Source organism: Pleurodeles waltl, chromosome 5, assembly GCF_031143425.1.
Source record: "Pleurodeles waltl isolate 20211129_DDA chromosome 5, aPleWal1.hap1.20221129, whole genome shotgun sequence".
In the NCBI taxonomy this organism is placed as follows: Eukaryota; Metazoa; Chordata; class Amphibia; order Caudata; family Salamandridae; genus Pleurodeles; species Pleurodeles waltl.
This window is the reverse complement of record NC_090444.1, coordinates 528,586,969-528,602,702: the sequence shown is the minus strand read 5'-3', so window position 1 is coordinate 528,602,702 and position 15,734 is coordinate 528,586,969. Positions and strand designations below refer to the sequence as shown.

The following is a 15,734-nucleotide window of genomic DNA, read 5'->3' as shown; positions in this document are numbered from 1 at the left end:
GAACCCTATTGACACACAGCTGACCCGGAACGACGCAGCCTGACTTCTCGAGTAAAGAATCGACGCAGGACCTGCCATGCGACAGAAAATTCGATGCACTGATATACCAAATCGGCACAACACCTGTGGCTTCATCCCACACACCTAGAATTTCCACGCATCGTCCCTGGGCATCAAAAAGATCACTGCATCGCAGTAGGGAACCAAGACTGCATGCCGGAAATCAATGCAAAGCTCCTTGCAGCATGGAAAAAAACGATTCAATGCCTGTGCCATCCCGGAAATTCCACCGCACACACTAATTTTCCACGCATGTCCTCCTCTGCGGTCTCCTTGCATGTTATTTTTGACGGAGACCAGGTACTTTGTGAAACCAAGAGACAACTGTTGATTTCTAAGATTTAAGACCCTTTTTAATCTTGCAAAAGTAATATCTCAACTTGTGCTTAATGAATCTTTTTCGTTTTGACCTTAATTTAGCCAGATAAATATCCTATATTTTTCTAAATCTGTGCGGTGTATTTTTGTGGTGTTTTCACTGTGTTACTGCATGATTTATTGCACAAATACTTTACACATTGCCTTCTAAGTTAAGCCTGACTGCTCAGTGCCAAGCTACCAGAGGGTGAACACAAGATAATTTAGATTGTGTGTGACTTACCCTGACTATGATTGTGGTCCCTAATTGGACAATGGTATATTCGTCTGTCAACTAGAGACCTCATTTCTAACAAATAGCAATTTAAGTGATGTGGCATAGCCCTAGAAATTAATGTATAGCTAATTAATTTGATTTCATATGTTTCTTTATGATGTTAATTAATGGTTTTCACTAAAATGACAATGAGTTTCTAAAGAGAAGTGTTTTAAATCTTACATGGAAATGTGACAAATGCACTTCTGCATTATAGCTAATGAAATATATTAACATAGTTATTTTGTTTTAAATCTACTGTAACATGAACACTGACAAGATTTAATAATAATTTGATCATTTTGAATGTTAAATGTGCCTTACTTGATTTAAATGAATGTGCCATTTTAATTCACATTAGTTAGCCTATGTGAGGATCTGTTTCATAAAATGTGATAATAGTGTTGTTCTTGATAACGTGTCATTCTTTTCAGACTTTGATCCCATGAAATGTTAGCTTGGAAATAGATGTTCTATGGTTTTACACATAGTAAGTCTGAGAAAGTAATCTTCAAGCTGGTACATTGAGGAAATGTGGAAATTGACTGTGTACAATTGTTTTAACTCATAAAGATGAGCTAAGATGGATGCCTTTCCCATGTCGGTAATGGAAATCTTTTGTAATGTTTCAAATGAGTGTTGCATGATGGACTTTGATTGGACAGTTACACCTGATTCATGTGGAATGATGGATGAGTGAATCATCTTGCACTTTGGACTTTAATATGCCCTTTCCCAGTTGGATAAGCAGTATTCCTCTTTCCTTTCCCTTTAGGAGCAGATTCCCTTGAACTCTAAGAAGTACAGCCCTCTCTGCCCTTACCCTTTATTTCCAATGCTTTGCTGAGACTTAGAATGTTTCCCCTGACACAATGAGAAGACTCTTGACTGAGCTCCTTAAATGCTGACCCCTTCCCTTTTTACTAACTTTTTGCCAAGCCTGGTTAGTCTTCTTTTGCCCCACATGTCGTTTTTCCAAAAAAAAAAATTATATTTTCGCTTTTTTTTTGTCCCTATGTGTTTTAGCCCAGCACATGCTAATTTGAAACCTAATAACTTGTAGGGTTTTCCCATTGTTCTAGCCTGCTAAGATGATTTAAAATTGCCTTAACGCTTTAAATAACTTAACAGTTTGTTTTCTAGTCATCAAATTATTCTATTGATGTTTTGTATCGCTGTTGTTGAATGTTAAGTCAGTTTGATGTTAGTTCGCATGAATCTTTTCCGTCGCCTTGGTCAACCCATGGTGATTTAGTATCTTTAGAATTTTGTTCTGAGAATCACTTACATAAAGTTGAGCCTGAATCTGTAATAAAACCCTTAACTTTATTTCAGAATGGAGTTTTCTTTGTATGGCCAAATGGGTCATACTGTCATTTTGAATAGGTTGTTTGAGTTTTATGCCTCATATTTTATTTCCACTTATGTTGGGTGAAAAGACTCACTGACCTTGTTAGAAGCATAACCTGAGAGAGATGCTTTAACACCCTCACCACAATTCCAAAGTGAAGCATGGCACAAAGTAAGTCTTCCAGGCAGTTGACATCTTGCACACGAGTGAGGAACATGCAAATTACACACTTTATGACCTTCCCTTAGAATGAGCAGGACCACTGGAATTATTCCCCAGAAGATTAACAATTTATGTACCAAAGTTAAAGTACACTGCAAGAAAAGAAAAATTATGCTGCATAATGCAGAACATTTTGTGGTGATAATACTTCATTCTTTGGTGTTTTTCACAATGTTAGCACTACTCAGGCAGAGGTTGACCCTAATAATTTTCATGTTACCACCTAAATTCAGTGATCAAAATATCAATGTGACCTGTCACTCCATGATAAAGGGCCTGTCATTGAGTGGCAATATTTGTGGCAGCGATTTTGGTAACTTTTGAAGTGCTTGATCTAGAAATATTTTTAGTTAAAATCTAAAAATTAGGCAGAAGATGATGGATGATTTTGGTACCGTGACAAATTGAAAATTATGCAGAAAATGTCACAGCTCCGGAACCACATACTTCCAGTGGCCCTGAAAAAGAGGCAGATTGGTTTCAAATGCGCCCGTTTACGCATAAAAGGAGGCCAGAGATAGGAAACTGTGGTTCTTCCTGTCTACCTAGCTTAGCCGAATGGTGTTCGTTGAAGGCACGTCAAATGACATAAACATAGGGGGCAAAGACTCTAAAATGGCTTTCATCAATTTTTATTCAAGATATTTACACTTGTTATTATAAAAATATAAAATGATGTTACTTATTTGTACATTTACAATCTCAGATATACATTACACTCGTAGAGACTGTTTCACGTCACTGTAATTTGAGCTTAAAACATAACCGCTTGGCAAAATCTTGAAAATTCCCTGTAAAGCTTTAAACAAGAGGTACATTACATCAAGATGACGACCGAAATATTCATAAATATGAAACATGCTAGAGCACATGGTCGTTGTTTAGGGATAAGGAGAAGAGGAGGGAAAAGGGGAAGTGGAGGATGACTGATTGATGGCTGCTGTGGGAAAAAGGAAATTCTGCCAATAAACGACTTACAAAATAACTTAAAATGGCATTGAGTGAATAGCAAGGGACGTGTTCCACCGTGTGCGGCGTTCCGTTGTAGTCTGCAATAGCATCCGATTTGTTACCTCAAAGTCATAAAAAAGTGGACACTTCTCAGCTTTATAGTGCTTTCAGAAAATGTTAAGCGTTTAACATCGCTAATGTCGCACGCAATTAACACATCTGTTTGACGAGCAGTCCGAGAGCCCAGCCGTGGAACCTAAGACGAGGAGGCTGGGATTGAAAGTCCATGCACGAGGTTGATGGCTTCCTGCGTTTTCATAATTGAACCGGAAGATTTTCTGTTCATTGCTAATGCTGGAGAGAAGAAAATAGAGAGTCAGACATGGGCAACAACAGCACGCAAACAGAAACAGAAGCACATAGGGAGGCCTGCGTTCACTGGAACAGGGACAGTGCACGTGTTCTGCGAGGCCTGGAAACATTTTGGACAACAAAGCCTCTGTTTTTTCTTCTGTACAGAATTAAACGCGCGTGTAAGAACCACGCATATTGGCACAATAACGACGTTTTTATGCCCAATCGGCTCTCTTAATAGATACCTGATTACATCTGTGTTCTTTGAAACCTGAGCATGTTACACTGAGGCCGGGAGCCAACGGGGAGTAGTTCACTACTGCTTAGCTATCATGAAACAAACGCAAAGCAAGAATACATTGAACAACAGCCATTGTAATTAATGGTGACTTATTTCTGAGGATTGCACATGTATGGTACATTTTGAACGTGAAACTAATTGCGTAAAGTGGCGTAATTTGGGGGGGTTTGTGTAACAAGCATTCCACGAAATTCCTGAAATATCAGAAAGTTCGCTACTGTAATTTAATATTTGCACAGGAGTAATAAACTTCCAAAACAAATTCACATATGGTTTGCTGCTATCTCCTAACACGCTGATAGCACAATATTAGGCGCTATTGATGGCAATCAGAATTTGACGTTGGCAGGATGAACAAAGCTTTCTGGCAGAGGAAATCATCCAACCAGCTGCTATTTTATTAGTGCTTCAGAACGAATGCATCGCTGATAGGGCTGGATCGACAAGACCCTCGTTTAAAACTGGCAACAAAACCAAAATCATTAGGAAACTGGGTACAAAGCAAATTTTAAGTCTTGCTTACAGACAGCTTTAGTTATAAGTTAATACGACCTATCGTGACTAATACATTAAAATATATACATATAGTGGGCTTTGGGTCAGTGCGTTACTCCTAATTGGAAAGCTCTCTTGTCTATATTACTTTCTTGCTTCTTATTTAGTGACTTTGCTCCCTGTTGTTTGTCCTTAACTGGCGCATTTCTTCATTACTCTGATCTGTTTGGCTCACTAGAAACTTTTCACTGCTTGCATTCAAGGAAATATTTTTTCTATTACTATCAGCACTCAGTGAGTGCATGTGTTTTCTTAATCTCTTCCATTTGTGCTTTCTCCTCAAATATCTGCCCTCACACACCCTGTGTTGTTCCCTATTTTCACTCCCAGCTTGGAAGTTGTATTCCTTACTCCTCCATGCCTAGCTTTTTTTGTCTCTTCCCTCCCCACTTCAAGTTCTTCTGTTGCCCTCATCTCCTTTTCACAAAATGCGCTTTCATGTACATTTGTCATATTTTTTACATTTATTGCTCAAAGACTGGTGGTTGCCACCTTACAACATCAAATGTAAAAAAATGGCTGCATGGTGATAAACGCATGCCTATAAATCATCAAGATGGGCCTCCACAGGGTCCTGACATACATGTCCATGCATTATGATGCATGTGTTCGTACAAGTCATTGCACTTTTCATTTTTGCTGATGCTGCACAGCATTGGCAACAAGTATTTATTTTCTCTTTTTGCTGGTGCTGAACAGCACTGGAATTTTTTTTTTTACAAAGGCGATATGCCAATGCTAATTCGTAATGCAGTATTTACAAACTTGCAGTAATTACCAAGTGGTGTAACAGTATTGGTGTATGGGGCAGATTTTTGAAAAGTGGTGTTGCAACTAGTGCAGTGCCACTTTTCTTGCACCCCTTAGCGCCCCCCTAATGCCACCATGTGTGTGCCGTATTTGAGATTCGGCACACCATGGCGGTAGTTAGGGAACTAGCGTCATGATTTTTGACACTAGTTCGGCGCTTTGCAGGATTAGAATTACTAATTACTACATTACTATTTGCAGCGCCGTCCATACCACGCCGAAAGAAACGCTTGGAGACATCTGAGGCTTACCATGGTCCTCTAGCCTCTTCTTACTCGACCTCCTTCTCAAAACATAAGACATCAATTTGTCTCTGGTACTTTGGAATATTGAGCTATTTATCTGCATCATAGCCTTGATAAAGTCTACCCAGACGAAACACGTGTCGGCTGTTGTCTATTTGGGCTGATGTTCATTTGAAAAAGATTTCTGTTGTCATCTCTTGACTCTGGCTCCAAGATGTTACACCTTGGGCCACAGATTATTGTTTCATCTAAAGACATCACGAGGAATAAACTGGAACATTATAACCGCTTGGGATGTGCCGTGGTTTTTCTTCTTTGCATATCATAACTGCAACCCTCTCTTGGGGCAACAGTTTCCGCACTCTGTGGCTGGGTGCATACCACTTCGAGCACTCCCCCCATCGTTCTACGTCATCATGGACTTTGTAAACAAACAATAGCTTATATTTGGAAAGTGCGCTCTCTCCTTTACACAGCCACCTTTTTTCTTATTAGAATAAAAAATGTTGACATTAATCCTACAAAGCAACAAGAGGCCCACTGAAAACAATGGGAGCCTCTTTTTAACCTCAGCTCTGAGCAGGCGTTAAAAATGGCAATAAAAGTGACGCAAAGAAATCTCTTAGATTTCTGTGCACTATTTTTTCGGCCCCCCTAATGGGGAACACCCCTCCCTTGCATACATTATGCCTGGTGCAGACATAATGTGGCGCAAGGGGATACAAAGTGGCGCAATGCAAGCACTGTGCCACTTTGTAAATATGGTGCCGTGTTTTTGGCCATCTCACTCCATACTAGTGTAAAAAAAATGACGCTAATGTGTTGTTAGGATGGTGTTAGGCCCTCTTAAATCTATGTCTCCTAGTAATTATCACAAATGAGTCTAGCAGGTAAAGTCTGCAATAAGGAAGCAGTAGGTTATGCTCCAGTTTTAGAGTCATCATCAAAATACGTCGATCAGGTTGTGAGTGATGTAAAACCATCAAAGGCCTTCATTCCGAGTGGTCATTTAATTTAAATGGGGCCAAAACCAGTAGTCAGTCCCACTGGAACTAATGGATCTGCAGCAGCACCACAGATCTGTTCACTTTTATACGGAGATTTCACCTGCTGAAAGCAGCCAAAATCTTCAGGCGAAAATGAGGAATTATTTGTGGAATAAGATGCAGAATACCGATTGCCCCCAGTAGTTGCTCAATTTTTAGTGGAACCTCAGAGTCCAACTCAAGATGAACCAGATTTTCCCACCCCAGAGTTACTAGTATCTCTTGGTGAAGTAACTCATATGGTCGGGAAAAAACAGCTCATTTCCAGGGTCACTTTAGTAAGAGCCTAAGCCATTACCAGTGTATGTACTGATAGGTTCCTAAGGAGAGTCCAAGAATGCATTGGCATCAATCCAATTTGAACTGACATATGTGCTGCCATGCAAGTGAAAATGTGGCATTTCCTTATCCTTCCCCAAAGTCCGGGACAAAAGAAGTTAAAAATGGTTAAAAAAAATACAAAAAAATAAATCACAGTCAAATCAAAAGATATGTCAAATATGTACATGAAAGTGTGCAAAAAGTAATAACACTAGGAGCAGAGTGCACCGAAAGAAATAGGAGTAGGAGAAGAGTGCAGAGGATGAGAGGGGAGTGCCAGAATTTAGGTATAACAGGACAAAGAACAAGAATGGGCACATGAGAGTATGGGAGTAAGGATGACAAAGTGTTAGGATGGAAGTCAAACGACAACCCGAGGGTGTCGAACAAAATAGGCATGGAGAAGCAAGAGGAGGATGGACCATGAATTAATGTAAATGTGGAACAAAGAATATCAACAATATCACAAAAGCGAAAGGGAGCCATTGAGGGAGCAAAGGAAGGAGATATGTAAGCAGTGGGAGTGAGACAAAAGGGAAGACGAAAACAGAACTGAAAATAGACTGCAGAGGAGCTCAAGTTTGTGTGGGGAGTAAAGATGGGTAGCAAACCTTTATAGGGGTGGAGTGTAAATACTTTCTTTGATTTTGACTGAGTGAGCAAGTGAAGTGAATGAGCCCACTTCCCTTTAGGAGGGATCAGTGAGTACTACCCCAAATTGTTTTGAAAAAAAAACAGTCATATTGTGCATTTTACATTAACATTCATAAATTGACAAAGAATATCCAGAAGTAATGGAGGGGCACAAATACAATACTTCTATACTGTTGTTATCTGCCAGGCAAACACGTCAAGGGTCCTGGGATTCACTAAGAATTATTGGAATACCTATGCATTTACAGCCCCATACTCCCGCTTGTTATTTTCACTAAGCATTCACATTTATCCATTCATTAATCATATATAGACACAATGTGCCGTTCAAACAGAATCTCTCTCTCCATCGCACTCTCTGTCTCTCTTTCTCAAGTGCCTTCACACACCCCCCTCTATCCCCATCCTCCTCCCTACTAATCAGGACAATACATTCTTTGGAATGCACTGACAACACATAGATACACCGTAAGGCTTAAGAAGAATAAAGCCAGCATGGTCAATTAAATCAGTTTAAATTCCCAGATTTGGGCATGGCCCTCCTGCCAACATACAATCTGAGGCAGACCATCTATTCCTTAAATAGGAACGGAGAATGATGGGTAGTGGTGGTTCGACTGGGTGCCCTTCCCAAATCTGGTATGTGTACAGTCAATAATAGTTCATGTTGATGGGAGCTGTGGTGAAATGCAGTGAAATAAGCTCCACTACCCCAGAGCGTAATGGTGTTCGAATGAAACACCAAGCAAGTTTTATCCCAGACACTGCAGCACTCGAGAGAAAGTTCATAAATAAACAAGTCCTCTAGTTAAGTTTAGTTGTAGTGGGTTCTTTAAATGGAAGACATGGACATCATATACATAGGATGGTCGGCGTTCCATAATCACAGCCATCATGGTCATAAGATGAGCATTATTCCATACACACAGCCAACACGTGTTTCGTCACAACATGTGACTTTTTCAAGGCTCTAGAAGTAAATACAGTGTAAGTAGTGCCAAAAAGTATCAAAAGTAGGAGCAGTATGGGTGAGGGTATGTGGGGTCACTAACTTATAATAGGGTGCAAAGAGGACCCTATTGTATGAGACATTTTCCCTCAATGGTATACATTGTTCATACTATGTATGTGGTGTACGCCCAGCCCTTGCCTGATGTACAGATGTATGAAATAAAAACTTTTGAATAACAAATATTTTTCAGCAGGGGTAAGCATTAACTCCCTGCCTACACCCTCCCCATCCCTCCCTGGCCTGGTCACCTCCATTAAAGTGGTACTGGCATGTCCAATGAGGACAATCCATCACTGTAAACCTCTCTACTCTTCACCGTCCCTGCCTCCCTTGGGCCAAGGGCAACATGAACTGGGTATTGAATAATAAGCTAAAACTAAAAGCAGCCTAATGAAAATCTTTTTTGTACAACAACACTAAAAACACCTTACAGGAAGATAGAAAGTGAGGCATCCAAAAAATCATTTCTGCAAGGCTGCTAAAAATGAGTGCAAAGGCCTACAACTTAGTAGGGCCAGTTGGCGCCTCACATCAGGGATTTTAAAAAAAGTGCAATTGACCTTCTTTGCCTAAATCAGACAAAATAAACGGGTTACTTATTAGGTCCACTAGCATTTCACTTTACCAATTTTGTATCTGAACATGTATTATTTAACAGGTAAAGTATCCTGAGATTCTGTTTAAGGGGTGATTTCATTTTGAGTCGTCAGCGTGCAGATTGTAAGTGGCCTGTTCTTGGCTCACGTCAATCACAATTGAGTTGGTTTTATAAGGTAATTACCAGCAGCAAAATCATGCTTTCTCACAGAACATGCACCATCAATAGCTGCCCACAATTACCTTCACTTTACCTAAATTGTCTCCTAGTTTTTTTTCATGCTTTCTTGTTCAACTTGATGTGTACTTTGGAATACGACAGGCGTTTCAGACCCTAGGCCCACATGTAAGAAGCTTTTGAGGTTGCAAATGGCCCAATTCACAGATTTGGGCTGGTTGTGACTGCAAAAATGTTTTTTTTGATGTACAAATACCAAACTGCGACTGTACAGAATTACAATTTCTGTTTGTGATTTCGTATTTGGAAGGGGCGTGTGTAGGGTGTCCCTTCCAAATACCAAATTGTAGTGGCATGTATTAATGTTTTGCAACCAAAAAGTAGTAGTAAAACATTAATATTTTACCAACTCAAAGTAGGAGGTGGTAACTTTTCTCAAATGAGCAGTCACCAAAGGGTGCCTTCCCCTTTGAGAATGCAAAAGAAATATATTTTTAAGAGTAGGCAGTGGTTCCATGGACCACTGCCTTATCTTAAAAAATGAATTTTAAAATTTTATTTTTTTTATTTGAAAAACATCCCTTTTTCCTTTAAGAAAAATGGGTTGCATTTAAAAACATTTAAAAAAGAGTACTTTATTTAAAAGCAATCCCAGTCATGGTCTGTAATGTCTCCCATTGCTATTGGATTGCAAACTGCGACCTTCCTTATTAATATTGCTGAGGTAGGTCGATTTGCAAGCCACTAGGAATTGTAATTATAAAAATAAAAGATTGATACATTGGTAATAGCGATTTCCTCATAGCGATTTGGAAACAATATCACTATTGGAAATCGTTATTCTAAATGTTCGTACATCTGTTCGCAAACTGGTTAAAATTAAAGGGTGGCAAGATGGCTTGCTTTCAAACTGCATAGACGCATTCCTATGTTGAAATACGTTGAAAATATAATTTATCTGGGGAAGTTAATTTTGGCATGAGCTTGTATGCTCTTCCTCTCCCAGACAGCATACTAGAACCAAGTCAGGAGGTTCTACTCAATCATAAGCTGGCCTAGGAATACAAGATGACCCTTCTTCTCTATTCCGGATTATGCTAGAGCATAAGGTGCATGAATAACAAGCCCACAAGGTCCTTGCAAGACAAGCTGAACTGGCTGAGGCTAGTGTAGCATATAATCGATTTGTTGTAAATGTGTGAGGCCAGAATGCACACCCATCATCTACACACATGCACAATACAGTCAGTAGAGCCCGCTTCTGCTATTAAGGTGGTAGTACAGCAATTACATGCAAACAAATGATTGATGAGATTGTTGTATTCATGTAAAAGCAGTAACATGTCAAGCAATTAGGTGCCCAGTTGGCATTACATGTTGCATCCTGGCGCCTGCTATGGACAAGATGCCAATAGTGGGGTTAAGGTGAGGATAGTAATCTTTCTAGCAGGGGTAGTTAGTAAATGGCACATTTTGTGGATGTCATGATGCTCATATCAGCATATGTGATGATAAGTGGCATGGCTAAGAAAGAAATGGAAGTCTTTAAGTGAATGCCAAGATTGTGAGAGAAATAGAAAGAGGCCAGGAAGCAGGAAGGAAATGCTATGGATACGGGTGTAAGGCAGGTGAGAGAGGAGGAGGATGAAGGAAGGAAAAAGGATTCTGTCCTATAAAACTTCAGCTAGAATGTGATGACAAGAGAAGATAAAGAAGTAATGACCTGGGAGTCAAATGTGAATAGCAAAGATCTTCAAAATATGGGGGGCGTCCCATGGGGGTCCATTCCCAAGGAGGCATAAATAGGCCTACAATCACTTTGAAATGAAGACAGCCTGGAAGAGCTACTTTCGTGTTCCCAGGTTATCTTCATTTACATGCAGTAGCTGAAGTGCATAAAAAAGTGTGGGAACTGTAATACCAACTGGCAGGGGGTGGGGCAGTGAGTATGGAGTCGGGGTCAAAGACAAGGCTAAAAAGCATAAAATGTTCTGCATCTTGTTGTTTCTTTCACTTTCAAGTAACTGCACATAAACAAATGAAAAATAAATGCATGTTAAACTAACCTGTAGGATGTCCTCCTTTATGTTATGAAACCTGGATTGGCTAACGTGATCAATGCAGGTGTCTGGGTGTGTGTGTATGTAAACAAGGAGTCATGTAATTAAACCCTGATTGGTGCAGTGAGAAATAGTGACTTCTATATTTATAGTGCTACGAGGTCCAGACTGTGATAGAAAGCACATGAATATGTCATTATTTTAAAACTGTATTACACCATATAAAATAGGCTGCCGAAACATGACGTAGTGTTTAAGATCAAACAAGCACTCTGAAAATATAAATTTTTGTAATTAGTAACCAGACTGTGTTTAAAGCAAATATTTTTGCAAGTGTACATTAGAAGGACATAATCCAGAACTCGGCTGATACCAACCTTATTTTACCACTCAGAAAGAATACATTGTTGTCACTATGAAGCTTCAAGGGTGCTTTTGTGTAAAGATGAGTCAAGGTAGGGGCAGGGAGAAGGCAAGCAGGGTTGCATTCAGGTTCGTTTATCCTCCTGACCCTTAGAGACTCAACATAATGGCGCAGGAGAAAAAGGACAAGAGGGAGATCCAATGATTATACCCAAGATATGGTACATTGGAAGGAGCACTATGTAGAGCCTCATTTTTTGTTTAGAAATGGACGGTGATAGCTTCCTCAAAGAACTGCACCTGGGAAAGAAGATGACAAATAGGGCTCTTTTTATTTTTTAAAGGGTAATCACTACCATTAGTTGCGCAGGTGCTGTATCATTGGTGTCAGTCGTGTAATTTGTCACTAGGAACCTGTTATGGCTGTCCTACCATAAAAATGGGTTTTCCTTGCTAGCATTAGGGCCCAGTCACCCTTGCTGCGCACACAAGAGGGACAAGCAATAGGGGAGAGAGCTAGACTTTTTTAAAGCAAAGTATCAGAACGCCTGCTTTGGGCACTAGGCCCAGGAATGATATCCCTGTGGAATAGTCAGAGTAGACAACCTACTTCGCAGATCTGTACATTTTGGAGCTGCAGCTGCGAGATTATGACAGTTTTGCTATCCTTCCTTTCTTTCATTAGGGGACCAGTGCATACTTGTTGTGGAGTTTTGCTTTGGACTTCCGAGCAATGACCATGAGAGGGGAAAATATAAGCAGAAGCGACACCTTGGTTTATGCATCAGAGAGATGGAAGGGAGGGGGATGGATTGAGATGGGAGCTCATGTCATTAAGAAAGGGCAGAGGAGGCAACCTGCGTCACACGACAGTAGCTATCATTAGCAAAGCAGGTGCAGTGGCACTGGGGGGACCAGGAGCCCAAAGGGCCCAGAGGGCCCATGCCATTAAAATTATAAATGTCCTACTGCATGGGGGCTCATTTTCCTTGCTAGTAATATGACAAAGGGCACGTTGCAGAAGAAATGGAGTAAGGGGAAAGATGCAGGAGCTTATTTTCTCTAAAAAGGACAGAGCTTCTTTCAAACTTGAACTGATGGTCAGGAATGGTGGGGAAGGGTTCAAAGAAGAAGATGAGCTGGCCTGCTTCCCAGGGCTGTAGCTATCACTAGTGCATCAGGTGCAGTTGCACTCGGCCCTAGGAATGCAAGTGGCCCACAGCAGCACCCCAACTTTGGGAAATAGTGTTTAGGGCTATTCTATTTTGTCTGATACATTTGTTCTTTTATAAACTCCGCATCTACTGTGATTTATGAGATACACAAAAGCACACCTGAAATTATCTCAAAGTGCCTGCCCCCTGAGATTAGCCACGTCCCCTTCGTTTCCCAAACCTTGCTGTAAAGTTTTGGAGGGGAGCCCGATATTCAAATCATTTTGCTTACTGGGCCTCGGTGTAAAGCAGTACGAAAACCTCTGGTATAGAGCGAGAGGATAGACCAAACAGGGACACAATGAGGTCAAGAGCATTGAAAATAGAGAAAATTCCACATATACACGAATTTGAAAGTATATTTTGCACTGGTTAGCCTGTCCAAGTATCTATGCAAATCTATGTAACTGAAACCACAACACGTATGTGCCTGGGGCACACCTTTACTTTTAGTGATACCTGTTACTTGTGACATTTGGGTGTAGACCCATTAGCTTTGCAAATGTTTTTGTTCCCAGACTGTCGTTGTGTGTGTGCATGCACAGATAGCCATCCTGTGATAGTTCTCCATAAAGTTTAAGCATCCCAAAATGGCTGCAGAGGAGCACACACATGCTCATGCATGCACACATATGTGGGCCAAGAAGGAATGCTTTTATTTATGCGTGTCTGAAACACCATTCCAAGGTGTCTGCTATTTGTGCGTTCACACAGGTGGTGATCTAAGAATTGTTTTAAAGCATTCAAAATTGCTGCCTGTTTATGCACATGCATAGCAGGAATGGCGTTTCATAAAGCATATGAAAAAACATTATTTGCGCATGTGCACGTCTGCCTGAAAGATCATGCTATGGTTGCTAAAAAATGCAAAAATTACTGCCCACCATTGCACTAGTGGTGGTCAGCAGCAGACTATGCTGGAGTAAGCAGGTACTCACAGCAACTATTTATTTCCGGTTGCATTGAAAAATATTTAAAAATACTGAAGTTAGCCTGAAGTTAGCCTATCACATGTCATGCTTTCCATCCACTGGTCATTGCCTCTCATATGACATCACAGATGGCATCAAAAATTGCATGATCATAGCTATTTATGATTACATCTCATATAACCTCTCTGATTAGATCTGTGACGTCACAGATGCTATCAATATCACCAGAAATTACAAAAGTGGCTTCTTCTGGAAAAACATATGATCATAGCAAAGAAATATACTGTTATTTAGAAAAATATTATCAAATGACTTTTGGACTGAATATTTATAAGGCGTAATAGCCAACATACTGTATCCACCGACAAAGTTCACAAAGTTTGATGCCACCATGAATATCATTATTTTCATAGCACCTCCTTCCAGGTTTGGCATGAGTGCATACTAAGGGGGTCATTCCGACCCTGGCGGCCGGCGGTATGTTGGCGGTAACACCGCCAACAGGCTGGCGGTGTTCCGCCAGCAATTCTGACCGTGATGGAAAAGCCACGGTCAGACCGCCGGTCCCTCCACTTTCCCGCCAGGCTTCCGCCTGGCGGGCATAATCCCCAGGGCAGCGGTGCAAGCACCGCTGCCCTGGGGATTATGAGTCCCCGACCGCCAGCCTGTCCGTGGCGGTAAACACCGCCATTGAAAGGCTGGCGGTAAGGGGACTGGGAGTGCCCCTGGGGGCCCCTGCACTGCCCATGCACTTGGCATGGGCAGTGCAGGGGCCCCCAGGCATAGCCCCATCGCGCATTTCACTGCCCGAATTTCGGGCAGTGAAATGCACGACGGGTGCTACTGCACCCGCTGCACATCAACATTGCCGCCGGCTCTATTACGAGCTGGCGGCAATGTTGATGTACCATTTCCGCTGGGCCAGCGGAAATGTCGGAATAGGGAGGAATGAATACCGCTGGCAATGGTGGTATTCTGTCTCCCCCGGCCTCGGCGGTCTGAAGAAAAGACCACCGAGGTCGGAATGACCCCCTAAGTCTTTTAACCGTGTGTTTAGAACAAACAAATACACTATAAAGTATAACTTGAATGGTTCAAAGGCACATGAAAACTTATTTTGACTGTGGCATACAGCAGAGGTGCACACCAATACACTTTATAACATACTTATTTTTGTAGAGCGGTGCGACTTATATGTTAGCAAAAAAGATCTATTGACATCAACGAGCCCAAAATGATGGATGTAAAAGAGCGTTTACAGTTAAGGAATCATATTTTGAAATTGCCTGATTTCTAAATGTACACGTTTGCCTAAACAGAGAAAAAATACCTTCATAACCACTTATTGTACAAAAAGGTAATGGTATGAAATTATTTACTTTGGGTTCTATAGGCACTTTTCTGACACACATTTAGATTTTACAGCGTAAAATATGTATCCCCAAAACAGAAAGCAACAATATGTTTTACTATTTATAAAGCTTTACTTACATTTCAAACCCATCTATATCAAGCACACATTTAAACTCATAACTCAATAAATAGTTCAGAAAATGTTAATAGACAACAGTACAAAAGAACTACAAATGCGTTGCTCGCCAGATTTTGCAAGTAATCATAGAAAACCACTGCATGTGCTGTCTTTCGGTGGATCTTAGTGATATTATAAATTCTGTATGGGTAATGTGGAAAGACCCTTGTTGTGGAACACAATGTGTGTTAAACAGCCTGATGTCTTCATAAAACTGCCATGTTTAGATTCCATAAGGAATTTTCCCCACCTATTGCCCACGACACATGCCCAAATCATGTTCATATAAAATATTTCCTCTTTTCAGGATCACTGTTTGGGTCACATATTGCAAGAGAATACT

General features: G+C 40.7%; 1 protein-coding gene across 1 annotated transcript in view; it reads right to left on the bottom strand.

The window, feature by feature from the left end:
- Nucleotides 1–2,916: 2,916 nt before the first annotated feature.
- PAX1 (paired box 1) overlaps nt 2,917–15,734 on the bottom strand; it is a 36,878-nt gene continuing 24,060 nt past the window's right edge. Inside the window, exon 5 of the mRNA XM_069234353.1 lies at nt 2,917–3,572. Coding sequence (XP_069090454.1) covers nt 3,475–3,572 — 98 coding nt within the window. The 3' untranslated portion in view covers nt 2,917–3,474. The remainder of the gene's footprint in view (nt 3,573–15,734) is intronic.